Consider the following 19489-nt stretch of genomic DNA (forward strand, 5'->3'; position numbering starts at 1 on the left):
TTATAAGAAGACCCTCAATCTATTTCTTGGCTATTGCTTAGTGTTCAGTGGTCCTTCACTTTCTTCTTTATATCACATTCATCTACCTTCAAAACTCCTGCCAGTCCAGCATTCCTCTCTGCCAGATCCTTTTTTCTTCTTAGTTTTTATCTTTAAGTTTCCCTTTCATCTTAAAGGAACATTTCATTCTCCACACTAGAAAGGAATTCCTCAAGCCCTTTTCCGTTTGAGCAAAGATAACAGCTTTCCCTTTGAGCAGAGATAGTAGCCATTTGGTTATCACAGAAAAATAAACATTGCATACTTAATGCTAGTCACTGTAAAAATTCTACCTCTTCTTAATACTTAATGAACCAAAGCTCCCCAGTTCCTTTTTTCATGAGAATTGATTTTGTGGACAATTCCCTTGATAAATTGCTGTGGCCAACTGCTGGAAGCCTTCAAGTCTAGTTATCATTTCTTTATCACGAATCTTTGCCCCACACATTCTAATACACTTTTCCTTATTTAATCAGTACTTATGTGTACTCCATTCTTCTGTGTTTTTTTTTTAATTATAATTAAAGTCTTGCCAGAGGAAAATTCTTCTCCTGCTCTTGGAAAAGCTGGGCTGAGGCATTCTTCAGTCCTATCTACCACTCCTTCCTAGCTCTTGGTCCTCCTCTGCTAGCCCAGACCTCCTCGTTGTCCCCCATCCTTCAAAAGGCAGCCCAAAGTCCTGACACCGCCTGCTGCCCTGCTACGGAGGGGATAACCTGATTCCATACTTTGTAATCATTGTCAGATCTCATAAGTGCTTTGTTCTAATCTCAGGCCTGAACCTGACTAAAGATTCCAACCTAGATCACTATACTAAAGAAGTAACTCCAGTTCTTATGGATATATGCCCAGGTTAAATGTCAGAGCACTCATTTATCTACCATTCCAAGTCCCAGAATAAGCAACAAAAATTTTTACAAAAGAAATTCTTTAGCATTAAAGAGTGAAGAGACTAAAATTCCCTCAGAGGTTCAAATTGTATTGTCAATTGGATGGATTGAATAAGGTGCCAAAGGATGGATTAAATTGGATCATAAATAAGGTAAAGAAATTAGAGAAATTCTTTTTCAGATTTTAAAATTTAAAAAAATAGATGAAGATGTAATTGGGAAAGTGATATTCAAGGATATCAATGGAAGTGGCAAAAAAGAGAATTAATGAAGTATAAAATGAACAATTGAAAAAATAATAATAAAGAACAAATGCAAATTAAAGCAGAACTGAACAAACAGCTAATGAATTTATAGGATAGGAAGTGGGGGAGGAGAGGGGAAGGGAAAGTGAAAGTGAAAAGAAGAAAGCATTTAATAAGAACATACTATGTGCCTGGCATTGTGCTATGTGCTTTGCAAATATTTTATCATTTGATTTACAAATATTATATCATTTGGTCTTCACAATTACCCTATTAGGTAGATGCTACTATTCTTTCCGTTTTGCAGGTGAGAAAACTGAGGCAGACAGCAATTAAGTGACTTGCCCAGTAACAAGTATCTGAAGCCATATTTGGATTCAGGTCTTCCTGATTCCAAGCCTAATGCTTATCCATACCACCACCCAGTAGCCCAGACAGGAAATATGCAATGACCTCTCAGATAAATAAAAAACAAACAAACCACAAATAACAGAGGCACATGTAGAAAAAAAGGTGTTTGAAACATAAGGTCATAGAATTTTTAATAAACTTGGTATCAATAGCATCATCTTACATCTGATTAAATGAAAAATAACAATCAGCAATTGCTTTGAAAGATTTTTCATTATTCAAAATAGCACATTTCCCACATTTACATATTTCATTTTTGTATCTTGAGCAAAACCATAGAAATGTATTTAGAAATTACAAGAAAATCAATCAGGTGGAGAAATAAAAACACTTAGAAAATAATTTCAATAGCATTTGCTATAATTTTTAAAGGACCAAATTTAGTGATCAGATTCAAATAATGAATTATATACTAAAATTTAATTTGGTTTCTTAAACTAATATTTACCAAAAAATTTTTAATATATGTACATTTTTTAAAAGTCACAGTAGTAATTAGTAATAGTAATAATGGTTAAGCCACAACAAAGCATTTTAAATTGTCTTAAATGAAAGTTTATGTAAGGTTATTACTTCAAATGTTCAGTTTTAGGCAACATTAATAGAAGCACAGTGTCCAGAGAAAGTAATTGACAGCTTTATTATCCTAATCACTGGCCAAATCATATTTAGAGTACTTACTGTCTTCACTTTTGGGCCCAACATCAACAAATTAGAGTAAGAGGATTGTTTCAGGGATTCAAATCCGTATTGTATAAGGGACAATTCAGATAAATTAGGGTGGTAAATCTGCAGAAGAAAAGACTGATGGGGGACATAACAGTTTTCTAATTAAAGATTCGTAATGTGGGAGAGGATTAAAACTTACTCTACTTGACTCCAGAGGCCACGATAGGACCAAATGGAATTAAGTTAATGAGGAGGCAGACTTCAGCTCAGTAGAAGGAAGAACATCTTAGCAATTATGGCTGTCTGAAAATGGAATGAGTTGCCTTATGAGGTAGTGAATTCCCTGTCACTGGAAGTATTTAAGCAGAGGCTGAATGGCCATGTGTTAAGAATGTTGTAGAAGGAATTTGGCCATCCAGCAAAGGTTTGGACTTGGACCTCCCTTAGAACTCTCTGGCCCTGGGATATTGCTGGCACGAACTCTCTGGCTGATGGTGACAGCTCTGTACCAGACAAATAATATTTATCAATAAGCTTTGAGTATCCCAGTGGCCTGAAGGAGCTATCATCCCCTTCCACATACACAGCTTCTCTATTGCTTCATGCACTGAGAAAATTCTGGCCAAAATAGGAATCTGTGCAATCTACAGTACATATTTTTTCTTTTAAATCTGTGCAAATAGCTTAATATCTGGAAAATATCAAGATTCAACCTCTACCATATTTCTGGGGAAAAAAAGGCACTCTAGTAGAATATAGGCAATACTAAAAAAAAAAAGTATTTGGTAGATAATTGCTTTAAAGTCACTGAATAAAAAGAATTCTGTGATTCTCTCTATGAAAATAGGCCATCTTGAAACAACAGTAAAGCTTTTTAAATAAATAGTGCAAAGCTCAAACTCTTCTACTAATTCTCCAAAAAAAAAAAAATTCACACCTTGTAAAATTATTTTCTTTATGAAAATATTACAGTCAAGTTTTGTATGATAGCCTCGTATTGCATGGAACGACGCAGCGACTAGCCACAAAGTTCTCCTGAGCATCATCGTCGTCATACCTTCCAGGTGTCCGGTGTCACAGGGTCAGTGTAAAGTCCTTCACGTGTTTCCTTGGACCCTCACAACCGCCCCGTGAGGTAGGCTGGGAAGACGGTCTTACACGGAGCCTCGGACGGTCAGACGACCAGTAAAGGGTGGAAGCGGAGCCCGAATCCAGAGCTGGTCCCTCGCCCGTCATCTGGCTGGCCGCACAGTCACACGCTAACTTCTTTCCTGGAAGAACCATTTCTGATACTTGGAATCTGTACACGTTCTCAGCACCGGCGCTGGGCTGCCGTTGGAAACGTTGGCCTCGGCCTGCAGACATTTCTTAGACTGCACGTGATAGAAGGAACCGTCCTAGAAAGGCAGGAGAAGCAATTCGTTTTTAACAGCCAGAAAGTGGACTGGCTCCATCCCAGAGGCGTCATGTGGCCCTCTGAGCACGCAGGACAGCGACGGACCAGTTTTTAATACTATCATCAACCCTTTATAAGAAGCTTACTGTTTTTCCTTTAAATAACATTTCTTAAGAACTCAATAAAAATTTCCAAAGTATGATTTTAAATTAAGTTCTCAAAATATATATTATTTGAAATAAGAAAAAAAAGGAGAAGAAAAAGACCCATGACAAAGGGATGACCAAATGAAATGTCATATAGGAATGTAATGGAATATTACTGCGTGTTAAGAAATAATGAATATAAAGACTTCAGAAAAATGTGGGAAGATGTTTGTAAAAAAGCGTAATAAAGAAAGCAAAGCACAAAGAACAATTTATATAATGTGAATTAGATCAACAGAGAGAGACAATTAGCCTCTGGTTAAGTGTGCCAGATGGCCCCAAATCCCTTATTTCCACTAACAATATTTCTGGGATATACTTTTTTTTTTTAAACCCTTAACTTCCATCTCAGAATCAACACTGTGCATTGATTTTAAGGTAGAAGAGTTAGGGCTACAAAATCGGGGTTAAGTGACTTTCCCAGGGAAGTGTCTGAGGTCAAATTTGAACCCAGGACTTCCTGTCTCTAGGCCTGGTTCTCAATCCACTGAGCCACATCACTGTCTCTAGGACATATTTTTTTTTAAAACCCTTACCTACCACCCTAGAATCAATACTGTGTATTTGTTCCAGGGCAGAAAAGTGACTTTTTCCCAGGGTTACCCAAGTAGGAAATGGGGAGGCCAAATTTGAACTCAGGACCTCCCTTCTCTAGGCCTGGCTTTCAATCCACTGAGCTATCTCACTGCCCCCAAGCTCTATAATTCTTAATGATAATTAATGACAATGATGATGCTCAGGAGAACTTTGTGGCTGGTCACTAGGTCATTCAATGCAATATGAGGATATTATACAAAACTTGACTGCAATATTTTCATAAATAAAATTATTTTCCAAGGTGTGAGTTTTTTCTTTGAGAATTAGAAGAGTTTAAGCTTTGCACTGGCCTCAATAACCAGAATCAGTCCGCAGTTCTTGCAGATTTGGGGTATGTGGCCCTTCACTTTGGGAAGCTCAGTTCCATGGGAGAAGGGTAACAGAGAAGCAGAGGAAGCTTGAGGGGGGACCTCCGAATGCGGGGTGCCGAGCGAAGGAACCCCCCAGAGACCTTTTGTGGCGAGAAGCTAAGGTGTGTCAGCCTCTCGCGGCCTCACGCCGAATGTACCCGACGGGGCTCCAGGACTAGGACCCAATGGAGGGACGTGAACAGAGAGGGATAGTTCAAGTCAACAGAAGAAAGCATTTCCTAACAAAAATGGGTGTGTGAAAAATGGATGGAAGGGCTCTGGGCCACAGTGAGTGCCCTGTATTCATGCAGAGGCCCCAGAGGCCGGCAGCCAGCCTCCCAAGGGCATTACTCAGCCTCTGAGGAATGGGGAAATCCCTTCGTGCTGACAAAATAGAGGATGTTCTAATAGAGGGTTCCGCCTGGGCTCGTCTCTCGTGGCAGTGCCATCTGGGGCGCCTGAAAACACTCGATGAGCTATAACAGGGCGAGTGTAGAACAGCACGGAGGAGGCCAAAGGAGAGTCATTTCCACGCAGCCCCATTGCGCACACACGCACTGAGCGCTTGTGATGAGCCAGCCCTGCTAGAGGTACAGCTCTGGGGGCCCAGCAGCCTTGACCAGAGGAACGACCCGAGCAACATCCCAGACAAACGATCCTCCACAACGCCCGGAGACTCCTCAGACCGGGGAGCAGCCCCTTCGGGATGCCTCGGGTCACTGGGGAGTATTTTGTGTCAAGCCTAAATTAGGCCTCCTTTGGATTTCTTTTGCTCCTAATTTTGCTCTCTGAAAACCAGAATAAGCTCTCTTCTCCATCAAAGTCTTTTAAATCATTGCAGTTGGTTATCCCATTCCCCTGAACCTCCCTTCCTCAGGCCAAACCTGCGCCACTCCCTCAGCACCTCCTCACAGAACTCGGACACACGGACGCTCGTCCTGTCTCTGCACACTCTGCTGATCTTGTCCTTCTGGCACCCGGGGCAGGCCCTACCTCGGTGGGCCAAGAGAAATCTATTCAGAGTAAACATCAAGTATTTCTGGGTGGGCAGAACCCTCAAGTGGCTAGTCGAGGAACCCGGGAGGCCCTCTCTGGGAGGCAGCGCCTGAGCCAGGTTTGGAAGGGAGTCGAGTAGTCTGCTAGGCGGGGAGGAGGAGGAAAGTACAGTTGTGAGGTCTGCAAAAGAGGTGGGAGACGGAACGAGAAGCGAGTCTGGGGTCTGAAAGGAGGGCATTCAAAGGGAGGGAAGATGCCATGAGTCTTGAAGGCTATTTTAGATCCAGATTTGGGACGAGGCCATGCCAAAAAGAGCCTTTATCCTAAAAAGACTTTATCCTAAAGACACCAGGAGCCACTGACATTCCCTGAAGGACCCAGTTAGACATGAGATTTCAAGCAGGAAGAAAGAATAAGAAACAAAAGGAGGAAAACAATGGAAGAATTAGACAGAATTAACACCTCTACAGAAAGCACAGAGGAAGAAGAATGCTCATCAAGAATAATGTGTTCATTTTGGACTCAGTGATACCACTACTAGGTCTATATCTCAGGAAGATCAACAAAAGAGGAAAATTTCCCTCCTGCCCCCAAATAATCATATCATATCTTTTCACAGGAACAAAGAACTGGAAACTAAGAGGGTGCCTATCCTCTGAGGAATGGATGGAAAAATTACATTATATGTGTATAACGGAATACGATTGTCAAGAGATGGCGTCAGTAAAACCCAGGAAGACTTGTATGAGTTAATAAAGGAAGAAAAGAAAGACACAGACAATAATTTATGCAGTTAACAATAAAACTATACAAATAACTTTAAAAGCCATAAGAACTCTGATCAACACGATGACCTAGCATGATTCCAGAGGATTGAAGAGTGACTCTAAGAGAGGTGATGGACTCAAGGTACAGAATAAAGCATATCTGTACACATGTACATATATATAAAGCATATATATATATATCTTAGATATGGCCAAGAAGGTAAATTATTGTGTCCCACAATGCATATTTACTACAAAGGTTTTGTTTTCACTTTTTGTTTTCCCAGAAAGGGGGAAGGTTAGGGAAAGGAGAGAAAATTGGATTTTGTTCATTGAAAAAAAATAAAATTTAATTTTAAAAAAGGAAAAAAAAATTCCGTGTTCTGAATTAAGAGACTGGCCAAATTCTAACCTGAAATTTTATAGAGTATTCACATTCAAATTTTTCTAGTCCACATTCTAGAACATACATTTTTTGATAATCATTCCTCTTTCTTAAGTATAGTGTCCTAAAAAAAGGATGTGATAGTCTTGATGTTCAGTTATGGGTGCCACATTTTAGGCAAGAAAATGACAAGTTGAAAAGTGTCTGGAAGAGGGAGATCATACCACAAAGATAGATATTTGCTTTGGATCATAGAAGACCTGGAAGGAGAAAGATCCATAAGAAATAATTTTAAATAGAGCAGCTGGGTAGCTCAGTAGATAGAAAACCAGGCCTAGAGACAGGAGATGCTAGGTTAAATCTGGTCTCAGATACTTCCTACCTGTGTGACCCTGGGCAAGTCACTTAATTCCAATTGCCTGGCCTTTACCATCTTTCTGTCTTGGAACCAATACTTGGTATCAATTCTAAAACAGAAGATAAAGGTTTTTTTTAAAAAATCCTTTTAAGTATTTGAAAGGTTTTGATGTGAAAAGGGGATTAAATTTAATTTTGGTTGGCAAAAATATGAACAATGGGTAGAATTTGCAGAGGTAAATTTAGGCTTTGGAAAAGGAAAGGCAGATCTTCAACCAAATTTGGCCAACATCCTATCAGGGATACAGTAAAGGGGTTGTTCAGGTGCTCATTAAATTAGATCAGTGATTCCCAAAGTGAGTGCCACCACCCCCTCGTGCATTTCTGAGTTCAATAAATAGTTTCATAATTTCAAAGTTCAATGTTTCTAATTTACACCTTTCTTTACTATATTTTGCAGGAAAGGTAGAAACATTAATACATATATCTTTCCTATCAATTGCTATTAAAATTAAAAAAGAATTAATTTCCAGGGGGCGCTAAGTAATATTTTTTCTGGAAAGGGGGCGGTAGGCCAAAAGAGTTTGGGAACCACTGGATTAGATGATCCCTGGATTAGGGAAACCACTGGATTAGATTCTAATGCCAGGATTCTGTGACTCTCTCTCACAGATATTTCTGTGGACACAACTATAAACAGCATTTTATGTTAATACAACCAGTTGGAACCAACAGTACTAGAAGAGATTAAGGCATTAAACAATATACCTACCTCTTTGAAAATAAATTCCTGATTTTCTGGGGCATTTTTAGAACAGAGACGCATGGTCAGATGGTCTGTGCCTGCGTCAACAGCTACACAGCCTTCCGGTTGGCGCGTGTTATAACGAATTTCATTACGTAAAGTATATTCAAAAAACTATGAGAAAATGAGACAGGGAACAGAGTTAAACTATACAGGCATAAGATATGAACATTAAAGCTTCTGAATGATAAAAACATCCCTGTTTAAAGAATTAGTGTATTAGCAGGCACTTAATGCTTGCTGACTGACTAGATTAGCTCCTGGGAGGAAAGGGATGCTTCTAGGGAGGAACTAGCTCCTAATAATTTGGGCTGAATTCTAAGAGTTTAAACGCATGAATAGCATTTCTATGCAAAAGTATTTAGGTCCCAAAGCTTTCAAGTACAAGATGACAAGTATTTATTAAGTGTCTTCTTTGTGCGTGGGAGATGCAAAGACAAAATCAAACAATTTTGTAGAGACTCTTCAGTGTCTCCCCACTGCCAGTGTTTCTATCTCACTTGAATCATATCACAAAAACCACTCATGGCTCCATATTTTACAATGGGATAATCTTCTATGCCTGACATTTAGGATCTTTATAATCTGGCAACATTTTATCTCCCTAACTTTTAATTACTTCTGTGTCTACTTTAACAGTCTGAGCCACACACATAAATCAAGGTTATTTCTCCCTTTTTAAGCCAGCTAGTTTCACCAGAAATGTGTCAGGCATGGCTATATCAGGAGACGACATGGAGGGTCTGATGGACAAGCAAGTACCATAATAAAAATACTTTGAGGAATAAGGTTAAACTAAATGATGGAGTCTGAACTTGGGAATTTGGCTTAAAATTTTTTTTTGATAACTATTTCTTTTTTTTAAATTAAAAAAACCTTTACCTTCTGTCTTGGAATTGATATTATCACTAAGGCAGAAGGGCTAGGCAATGGGGGTTACATGATTAGCCCACAGTCACAGAGTTAGGAAGTACCTGAGGCCAGATTTGAACCTAGGAACTCCTGTCTCCAGACCTGGCACTCTATCCACCGTGCTACCTAGCTGCCCCTTGATAACTTTATTTCAATATAATTAGTTTCCTTTGTAATTCTATGTATTTTATCATATGCTTTTAAAAACATAATTCTGAAAAAGGTCTATAGGCTCCACTACACTGCCAAAGGGGTCCAAGAAACAAAACAGAAAAAAAAAAGATGAAGAGTTCTTATATTTTGGATCTCGATTCCTCTTAGATTTCCTTGCTTAGGAATGATTTTCTCAGAAAAACATATGATTTATCATATATTTGTTTGTAGGGGTACATGATTTGGTATTTTGGTTTTAAAAGATTACTTTTTATAAAATGAATAATATGGAAATAGATATTGAGTGATAATACAGGTATAAACCACTAGAATTGCTTGTCAGCTCTGGGAGGAGAGAAGGAAAAGGGAAGGGAGAAAACATGAATCATATAACCATGGGGAAATATTTAAAAATAAATAATTTTTAAAGAATTTTAAATTTAAAAAAAAATTTTAAAAAGCAATGGTCTCCGGGGGGCAGCTGGGTATCTCAGTGGATTGAGAGCCAGGCCTAGAGACAGGAGGTCCTAGGTTCAAATCCGGCCTCAGACACTTCCCAGCTGTGTGACCCTGGGCAAGTCACTTGACCCCCATTGCCTACCCTTACCAATCTTCCACCTATAAGTCAATACACAGAAGTTAAGGGTTTAAAATTTAAAAAAAAAAAAAAAAAGCAATGGTCTCCGGCACCAGTTTACTTGAGCTGTTCAGTTCCCTGCATCCCAACACAACTCTGTATACTGTCTGAAAGCCAACCTTGTCCATTTCAAATCAATCGACTAAATAAATAAGAAAAAGGCCAATTCTCAATTTCTCTTTGCTTTTTCCCCTGCCTGAAGGATGGGAAATTCCTCCTGATTTAGCCATCCCTGACACATTTCTGATGTAACTAGCTGGCTCGAAAGGGGAGGAAGAAAAGAAAAATTAAATTAAATTTTAAAAAATTTTAATTAAAAAAAAAGCAGAGGAAATAACCTTGATTTATGTGTTAAAGTAGATGCCTTAGGTGGAGGATCAGGGGTAATTAAAAGTTAGGCAAATAAAACATTGCCAGATTATAAAGATCTATAAAGATCTCCAAGGAGAATCCAGCACTTTCCTAACCCCCTGCATCTAGCACGAAAATCCGTGCCATCTCTGAACAAGCTCCTTGTCATACCCACAGACTTCCAGCAGGGGGCGCCAAGGCCTGAGGAGTGAAGGCCCGACTGTGCGGTTGGAACACAGCCTGGTCCTCCTCATTGCCTAAACAGCAAAACTCAGCATGTGAATTTCAGGAGGGGGAAAAAAAAGATTCTGAATCCAAGGAACCAGACAGCTGTTCCAACAGGGGGATTCGGGGCTGATCACCCTCAGACACACAAATCTGCCACAGCTCAGAATTGCCTCTGCTTATTATCTCTGTGGCTTTGGGCAATCAATCCATCAATAGAGGGTAAGGGCCAGCATCGTGCTAGGCACTGCGGAGACAAACAAATCCTGCTGCTTATGTGCTAAGATGGGAACCTATTTAAGTATATATAAAATAACTACCAAAAAAAATCAGTGGAGGAAGCTAGGTGGCGCAGTGGACAGAGAGCTAGGGCAAGAGGTCCTGAGTTCAAATCTAGCCTCAGATACTTCCCAGCTGTGTAAGCCTGGGCAAATCACTTTAACCCTCATTGTCTAGTCTTTACTGCTCTTCTGCCTTAGAACTAATACCTGGAATGGATTCTAGGAAGGAAGGTAAGGGTTTGAAAAAAATAATTTATCCTGTATAAATGAAAAGTAGTTGAACATAGCTTTCAGTGAGAGAGGTCTCCCACTAGGAAAGGGGTGCATTCCAGCATGAAGAGGGGAGATTCTACAATGAGATTGAAACCTTCCTGAGACTCACTTTCCTCATTTGTAAAAATAAGGGCTAAATGAAATGGAAAGGAAAGGCTTCTAGGTCCTATGTTTTGTTTTTTCAGTTGGATTTAGCTACAGGCTTTAATCATAAATTGGAATCACCAATTTAAAGGTGGAAAGGGTTGAGTTTGTCCTAGAGGACACTAATGTTTGTGACTTTCAGCACTCTTTCTACTGTTCCAAAAAAAAACAAAAAACAGAAGACCAGCATATATAGCCTTAAAGCATAAGACCAAAACAGGAGCAAAGAGAATCCTGGTCAAGATTGGTCCATCATTTCTCTCTTCCAGGAGCTAAAGTTAGAACCAAGGTTACTGGCTGCCTTGGTCACTCCATGTTCCAGGATCAGTTCTGACTACAAAGAAAAATCTAAAATGGGGAGGAGACTGTGTGACCCTGGGCAAGTCATTTAACCCCCATTGCCTAGCCCTTACCACTCTTCTGCCTTGGAACCAATACACAGAATTGATTTCAAGATGGAAGGTAAGGGTTTTAAAAATAATAATAATAAAATAAAATGGGGAGGAGGAATAAATACAGGAACTTGGAGAATGCATAACTTGAACTAGGAAAAGAATCTGGTGCAACAAATTTCAAAGATAAGGTGATCTATTAGAAAGAAGATTCAGAAGCCCAGCAATGCCACCAGCTGTGTAAGCCTGAGCTAATTACTTAATTTCTCTGGGTCTCAGTTTCATCATCTACAAAAGAAGGAGGATAATACTAGTCCCTCTTCCCTCGTGGTAATATTGTTGTGATGATTAAATAAGATAACATAAATATATGATGCAATTTGAAAATTGGAGAGTATCATATAAATGGGAAAATAGTATTATTTTTACAGAAATGATTAACCTTGCAGCAGTGTGACCCATCTCCAAACAATTCTGGAGTACATTCACTTTTTTAATTCAATGGAAGAAATATCATCAGTTTTCAAATGTTATCCCTCCCCCAGATAACGCCAATGAAAAATTCTCACCTGGTTCTGTCCCATTCCATGGCAGGGATAGAGGATGACTTGATTCCCTGTTATTTCATTTTCATTGGGAGGATTATAGTCAAAACAGTAATCTGTCATTCCTCTGTTCTTTAACTAAATGAAGGAACATATCAAAATATTTCAAACAAAGGTGCACATACGCACAGTCAAATCTATCCTTGTGCTGTGCAAAGACAGTCAAACCAAATAGTTAAGTAAGCATTCTCAAAGTAAAAAGAATTAAAAAAAAAGTTTGGTCCTCTCTCTTTTATTTGAAAACCCAAAAATGATAAATATGTTCTTGGAAGACTAGGGAAGGGAAAAAAGAAATCCTGATACTTCACCTCGGAGAAATGAGGCCAGCGAGAAAGAGGAAAGGAGGGAGACGTTTGGCATGCCGGCCACTTCTAATGAAAATAGAACGTAAGCTCATTGAGAGCAAATACTCATTTTTATTTCTCTCTTTGTAAGAAAACGGTCCTCTTCCTATTCTCTACCCACAACATTCTTTTTCTCCTCTCATTGCTTCTGTACAGCCTGCACCCAATGCCCAAAGTACACGTCTCTCCTTGTGACACTTTGTATGGGAGGCATTTCCTAACCCTCCTTGCTGCTAGTGCCACCCTCCTCTGCCCCAAAATATTACTTGAGATTTGCTGTTGTTATTCAGTCGTTTTTCTATAATATCTGACTCTTTGTGACCCCATTTGGGATTTTCTTGGCAAAGATACTTGAGTAGTTTGCCATTTCCTTCTCCAGCTTATTTTATAGATGAGGAAACTGAGGCAAACATGGTTAAATGACTTGCCCAGGACCACATAGCTAGTATGTGTCTGAGGCTGAGCTTGAACTCAACAAGAGGAATCTTCGTGAGTCCAGGCTGGGCACTCTGCGTCACCCTGCTCAGCTCTGGCACACACTGACTCTGTGGGCAAATCAATTAAGCTCTTAGAGCTCTTGGTAATTCCTGAAGACAATAAGAGGCCGGTGAGGTGCCACCCTATACCATGAGACCACAGGTCTAGCACCTCTCCCTTACCCTCTGTATTTGTACTTGGGGTATGTCCCCAAAAGAATGGAAGCTCCTTCAGGGCAGGAAGTAAAATCATTCTCATCTCTGCACCCCATGCCCAGCGCTCACCTCCGGTGGTTAATAAACATCTGATGACTGACCTAACACCTGCCTTGCCCTACAGTAGGTGCTTAATAATTTAATATTAATTAATAAATTAAGCTGGGAAAAAATGAACTGAGCACAATGTTTATCTCCTCAGGCTCTACTGATAGTCCATTCCTGATTGCACTCAGTCTTGAGAATGAAAACCCCTCAGTTGTGTAGGAATAAGGGGAAATTCTAAAAACTGCTTCAAAATTTAGACCCAAAAGGGATCATGGAAACCATCAAGTCCAACCCCCTCATTATATAGATGAAAGGGCTAAGGCACAGAAAGATAAATCTTCTTGTCATAGTAGGGTCTGAGCTAGGATTTGAACCTGGGGTCCTCTTGACTCTAAGTCCAGGACTCTACCCATTGTGCAACTTGGCTGACTCAAGAAACCTTCATCTCTTTGTGAAATACCTGTATTCTCTGAGAGTCTGAAAATAACAAAACCACTAACCAACCAAAGGACCAGGGAAAGGGCATGATCATCAACAGCAGGAACCAAAGAGTCAGTCAGTGATGGCACAGAAAAGGGAATGAAGGAGAAGTCAGGAATCCTGGTCAAGAGGATCACATTCACTCAATGCAAACAATCAATCCATAACATTTAAAATTTTAAATTAAATTTAAATTTAAATATAATATATTATATATAATACTAAATAAAATTTAATTTAAAATGTAAAATTCCCAAGAATTCTCATCATTATAATTATTTTCAAGAGAAAAAAAGAGGATGTAGGCAATAAGAGACATCTCGTCACAACGACAAAGTCCTTTGCTTACCATTCCAAAGAAGCCAGGTCTATCTTCAGGTACATGAAGTTCTGGATATACATTCTCTAGGAACCATTTGAAGTTCTTACATTTAAGTTTAGCACGAAGTTGTAGCCTTTCTGTTACATCTCCATATGGTTCCTCAGGGAGAATCAATCAATGAGTCAGTCAGTCTTAGAGCTTAAATGTAACCTTCCATAATAGCCTCGTTAGACCTTAATAAAAAAATTCACAGCCTCACCTTCATCTACCCCAAATCTAACTCTCTCAAAGTCCAAGTTAAATCTCACTTCTTCCATGACCATTTCAGCCCACAATCATCTCTTTCTATTGGATTCATAGAAACTTTTGGCACTTAGGATCATTGGATTCAATCATATGCAATCCCATATCATTTCTTTTGCTGCTACATGATTGCTTTATGTAGTATATTTCATAAGTGTGTGAACCCAAGGACTTAAAAAAAGTTTTTTAAGAAAAATGCTTAATTGAATACTCAATCATTAATCAAAAAACTAAAGAAATTAAAACTTGACTCATTTAACTAAATTTTACATAAAAATGCAGTTTTCAAATGAAACACAAAATATAAAAAATGTTTTTGGAGATGTTGGGATATATGCCTGGGCATACTGAGTAACATGCCTAGTTGTATTTTAGCTCTTATTTGGGTATTAACTTTTCACATATGCACATATCGTGTCCCTATTTGGATTTCTAAGTTCTCTGAAGACAAGGGTCATTTAGTATATCTTTTTATAACTCCCAAAATACTTCTAAAATGATATGTGCATAAAAGACACTCAATAAATATTGGGTGCATGAATGACTTGTATTTAAGGAGTAGCAGGCAGAACACCCAATCAGTTACCCCTAGAAGTTGGGCTTGGAATGAAGTCAAAGAACCTACAAATAAGTAGAGGTAAAAAGGATGTCAGACCTACTAATATGATATAGAGCAATACAACTTCTAACAAGGAGGTTAGAGCAGAAGAACTAGACTTTTGTAGATCCAATAGTCACTTGACAAAAAAGATCCAAGGCTAAAAAAAAAAGATTGTTATTCATTCATTTCAGTCATGTTTGACTCTTTCCAACCCCACTTGGAGTTTTCTTGGCAAAGATTCTGAAGTGTACCTCATATTACAGATGAGGAAACTGAGGAAAACAGGTGTAAGTGACTTGCCCAAGGTCAAACAGCTAATAAGTATCTTAACAGTTAGATTTGAACTGAAGTCTTCCTGACTTTAGGCCCAGCTCTCTATCAACTGTACCACTTAGCTGCCTTTGCAAGAGGCAGAAGAAATCCTTTCTCAATCTAGTTATAAAGCAAAATAGCTTGAAGATAGCTGAGCTAATGAGCCAGAAAAGAAGAGGCAGGGATGAGGGGGAAGACACCATTCTTAAACGCAGCATCAACAGAGGAAAAATCAAAATGAAATTGATTCTTATTGGATTCATTACACAGGAATCCAAGTTACAAACTCACCTTGCGTGCGTGCATATTACGGTGGTAATAAATTTCTTTATATTCATCCATCCAGACTTCAGCTGCGCGAACGCTGTTAGCCAAAGCCTTGTTCCGTGAGTAAGGCGCTTGTTTAGGGAAGACGTGACCTACGTGAGAACAAGGGTGGATCTCGAGACTTCCTCCACACTGCCAGATCTAAACACACAACATTGGTGGTAAATCATCAGTCAGCATGTGGATAAAAATCAATATATGTTGTACTACATTAGCACCTCACTTTTCCCTTCAGTTCTCCTGAATGTTCTAACACACAGTCATCATTTTCCCTAGTTCTGTTTATTTTACTCTATATTAGTTTGTTTCTTTTAAAAAGTAATTGAATTTTTATTTACCTTTTTTTAGCAATTAAGAAATCATTGGTAACTTTATTTTTTTTTATTTTTAAAATATTTTTCCATGGTTACATGATTTCTGTTGTCTCCTCCCCTCTTCTCTCCCCCTTCCCAGAGCCAAAAAGCAATTCTACTGGGTTATATATGTGTTATCACTTGAGACCTATTTCCATATTATTCAGTAATTGAATTTTTAAAAGTTCTGTGGCTATCTTTCATTATACAGCTCTCCTCTCTGTCCCTAGTGAGCTTGAAAATGACCCTGAGTTGCCTATAAATACTCAGTTTTAGACATAGGGTTAGAGGGAGTTTCCACACCTGGGAGCTCCCTATCCCACTGAAATCACAGGTCTAGACTCTATATAATGTAAAATTCAAATGTGGCCTCGGTCACTTCCCAACTGTGTGACTCTAATTGTTTAGCCCACTTGTTTAGCCCTTGTTACCCTTCTGCCTTGGAACTTTTGTTTAATATTAAATCTAAGACAGAAGCTAAGGGTTTTAATAATAAATACACCCATAAAAGGCACTTCAGAGTCATTAGAGATGCACAAAACATCCAAACTCTTTGCCATCCCTGCCAAGAAACCAAAGTTGCTGTTCTCCTGAGGAATGAGTGCTCCACAAAAGTGACAGTCTTATCTATAATTGTAATAAAAGTGAATGGTCTAAACAACTGAATAGGTTAGTTAGATTTTTCCATAATGATACACACACATACACATGTTTGTATATATACATTCACATTCTCTACATACAAAATAGTAAAGTCCTATTATTTATGAAAATCTTTTATTGTTCATCATCTGATCCTTTTATAAATACGACAAGCAAAAATAAAGCTAAAGATAACTATTGCTAAAGATAACTATTTCCTATATAGAACTTATTGTATAATTATTTTCATGTTGTCTGACCCCTTAAACTATGAGTTCCTTGAGAGCATGGACTATCTTTTGCCCTTTGTATCTAGTGATCAGAACACTGTGGGGCACACAGTAGGCAATTTATAGATGCTTATTAACTTTTTAGTGTTAAAGGACTTGGTTCTTTAGTGCTTTAAAAAAATAAAAGGCATATTGCCAATTTACAGTTTTATGTGACTTGACTATCCACAGATAGATGAATTAGCTGTAAGAAATCTTGCCTCAGAATTTTTAACACATTTACTGTTATAACCTACATGTTTTGTCGATATTATCTGCCTGATGTTACTCAGTAAAAGCTGAACATTACAATCCTTGATTTCATTTCCCATGGCCCACAGAAGGCATGATTCAGAAAGACAATTTAACCCAAAACACTAACTTCAGCTGGTATATGCTAGTATATAGACAGGATGTGGGGAATGGTTAGCATGTTATTTCCTGTTGAGCCAGATCATTAGAATGTGGCTTCATCATTTTGCCTAAAGTACTATAAATTCTCTAAATGTGGTTTTGTTTTTAGAAGTTTGCTGGCTTAAGAATTTATGCCACCATTAATGATATCTACTTTCTGGCATTTCACTGCAATTAGCCCCTCTATGAAGGGAAAGATATGGGCAAGAAAATGGAAATAAGGTAAATTTCTCTACTCGTAAATATCCTTGGCAAAAGTTTGAAAGGGGGAAAAAAGAGATTGAGTTCTTTTATACTAACAATAAAAAGAGAGAGAGAGAGAGAGAGAGAAAGGAAGAGAGAAGGAAGGGAGGGAGAGAATCAAAGAGAGAGAGAAAAAGAAAGAAAAAGGAAGGGAGAGAGAGAGGGAGAGGGAAGGAAGAAGGAAGGAAGGAAGGAAGGAAGGAAGGAAGGAAGGAAGGAAGGAAGGAAGGGGAGGGAGGGATGGAGGAAGGGGAGGGAGGGATGGAGGAAGGGGAGGGAGGGATGGAGGAAAGAAGAAGGAATAAAGAAAGAAGGGGGAAAAGAATTTTGTTCTTGGGCTTCTAGTGTATGGGGAACTTCATGTAACAGAATTTAGAGGTCACCAGTCTTTCTGTCCAATATGATCAGAGAGTCTCCTAAAGACCCCTCCAAGATGTGTTCATTCCAAGAAAAAAGGACTTGATAAACAAGAACCAAATTAATGAACTATAAGGACAGGAAGCACATGATTTGCTCTGAGTAACAAATTTAAGAAATTAGAATTGGGCAGAGAGTACTTGATGGGTTCCTTTACCCAGAAAATTTAGAAAGCAGAAGTAGGGCACAATAATTAGAGATACATAGTGAATGGTTAGACCTTGAGATTATATGTTCAGTCGGGTACTGGTCACACTACAACCCAAACCACTACTTTGCTTTAGCCTTTCTGGCTGTTGGTACACACAGACTCCCAGGGAAAATATATCCCGTTTGCTTTTCTAAGTTGTCTAAAGTTTAGGAAGAAGGTCCTGAGATTTGAATAAAAGTATGACTCACTCATGAAGAAGGTACAAGATGGTTCCTAGATATGGAGGGGTGGGAGAAAGGGAAGGGAACAGAAGACACGTGCAGTTTTTTTTTTAAATCCTTACTTTTTGTCTTTGAATTAATACTGTGTATCAGTTCTAAAGCAGAAGACTGGTAAGGGCTAGGCAATGGGGGTTAAGAGACTTGCCCAGGATCACACAGCCCAGGAAGTGTCTGAGGCCAAATCTGAATTCAAGAAGAGTCTTCCTGATGCCAGGCCCTATTCTACTGTGCCACCTAGCTGTTGCTACCTCTCTAATCAATATAGAACTGATGATTTTATTTTCAACTGTTAATGGAGTTAACAGTTTGTAATACTAGCAAATGTCTGTATCTGGTAGCATGTGCCTGGGTTATTAACATGAATTTAGTAAAGATTCTGTGCTTAGTGTATCCATTAATACAAATGACTATTGTTATAGAGTATTCTATAGTTATAGAGTATTCCCACTACTCCTTTAGAGTACATATCCTTATATTCAATAGAATCCAGTTGAGAATTTATCTAAAATTTCATTCAAATAGTTAATTATAACACTTACCCTAAATGAGAACTCAAGGTTTTCTCCTCCCCATACTTCCATTCCTGTATCATAGGATCCAAGATACTCAAAATATCTCTTATTCACAGCAAATAGTCCACCAGCCATGGTTGGGGACCTAGAAAATATTCAAATATTGATTCTAGGCATCAAAAAAACCTCATAACAATGCCAAAAGGTCAGTTATGATTACATCTCCAGTCCTGTTAGCATAAAAGGTTCAAACCTCAGTAGGTTTAGAGTAGATACAAAAGGGAGATGTTTCCACTTATTTGGAGTTCTATTCGGTTTTATACATAACTCTCTCTCCAGCAGTCAATTTTAACAGCCTCTGACTCTTCTTAAATATCCATTAGCTTCTATTATGACTAGATGAATTTTTTCCTACCACATTTTAATCCAAATATAGGCTGCCCTGAATATAGGCAAATTAGATCTCTTTGAAATGGAAAAAATTAGGTATAGGTACTTAGCCCTTTGGGGATTTATAATATTGTTAGCATGAGTACACCCTGTCCTGGCACAGACTGAAACTCTTCTCTGACTCAGTGGGGAGTCTCTGGGAATCACTGTTGCTAAAAAAAAAAAAAAAATCTTCCACCATCTTGCTGGCCTGGAGATATATCTCTCCAACCTTGGTTAGGCTAGTCTTCAGATTAACAGAC

General features: G+C 38.6%; 1 protein-coding gene across 1 annotated transcript in view; it reads right to left on the reverse strand.

Annotated features, from left to right (window-relative positions):
• Window positions 1-3513: 3513 nt before the first annotated feature.
• The window catches only part of GALNT12 (polypeptide N-acetylgalactosaminyltransferase 12), a 51834-nt gene continuing 35858 nt past the window's right edge, over window positions 3514-19489 (reverse strand). The window contains exons 5-10 of the mRNA XM_044657227.1: window positions 18825-18942; window positions 15480-15656; window positions 14000-14131; window positions 12051-12164; window positions 8081-8227; window positions 3514-3651 (exon numbers count right to left, since the gene is read on the reverse strand). Of these exons, the coding sequence (XP_044513162.1) occupies window positions 3514-3651; window positions 8081-8227; window positions 12051-12164; window positions 14000-14131; window positions 15480-15656; window positions 18825-18942 (826 nt within the window). The remainder of the gene's footprint in view (window positions 3652-8080; window positions 8228-12050; window positions 12165-13999; window positions 14132-15479; window positions 15657-18824; window positions 18943-19489) is intronic.

Source organism: Gracilinanus agilis, chromosome 1 (assembly GCF_016433145.1).
Source record: "Gracilinanus agilis isolate LMUSP501 chromosome 1, AgileGrace, whole genome shotgun sequence".
In the NCBI taxonomy this organism is placed as follows: domain Eukaryota; kingdom Metazoa; phylum Chordata; class Mammalia; order Didelphimorphia; family Didelphidae; genus Gracilinanus; species Gracilinanus agilis.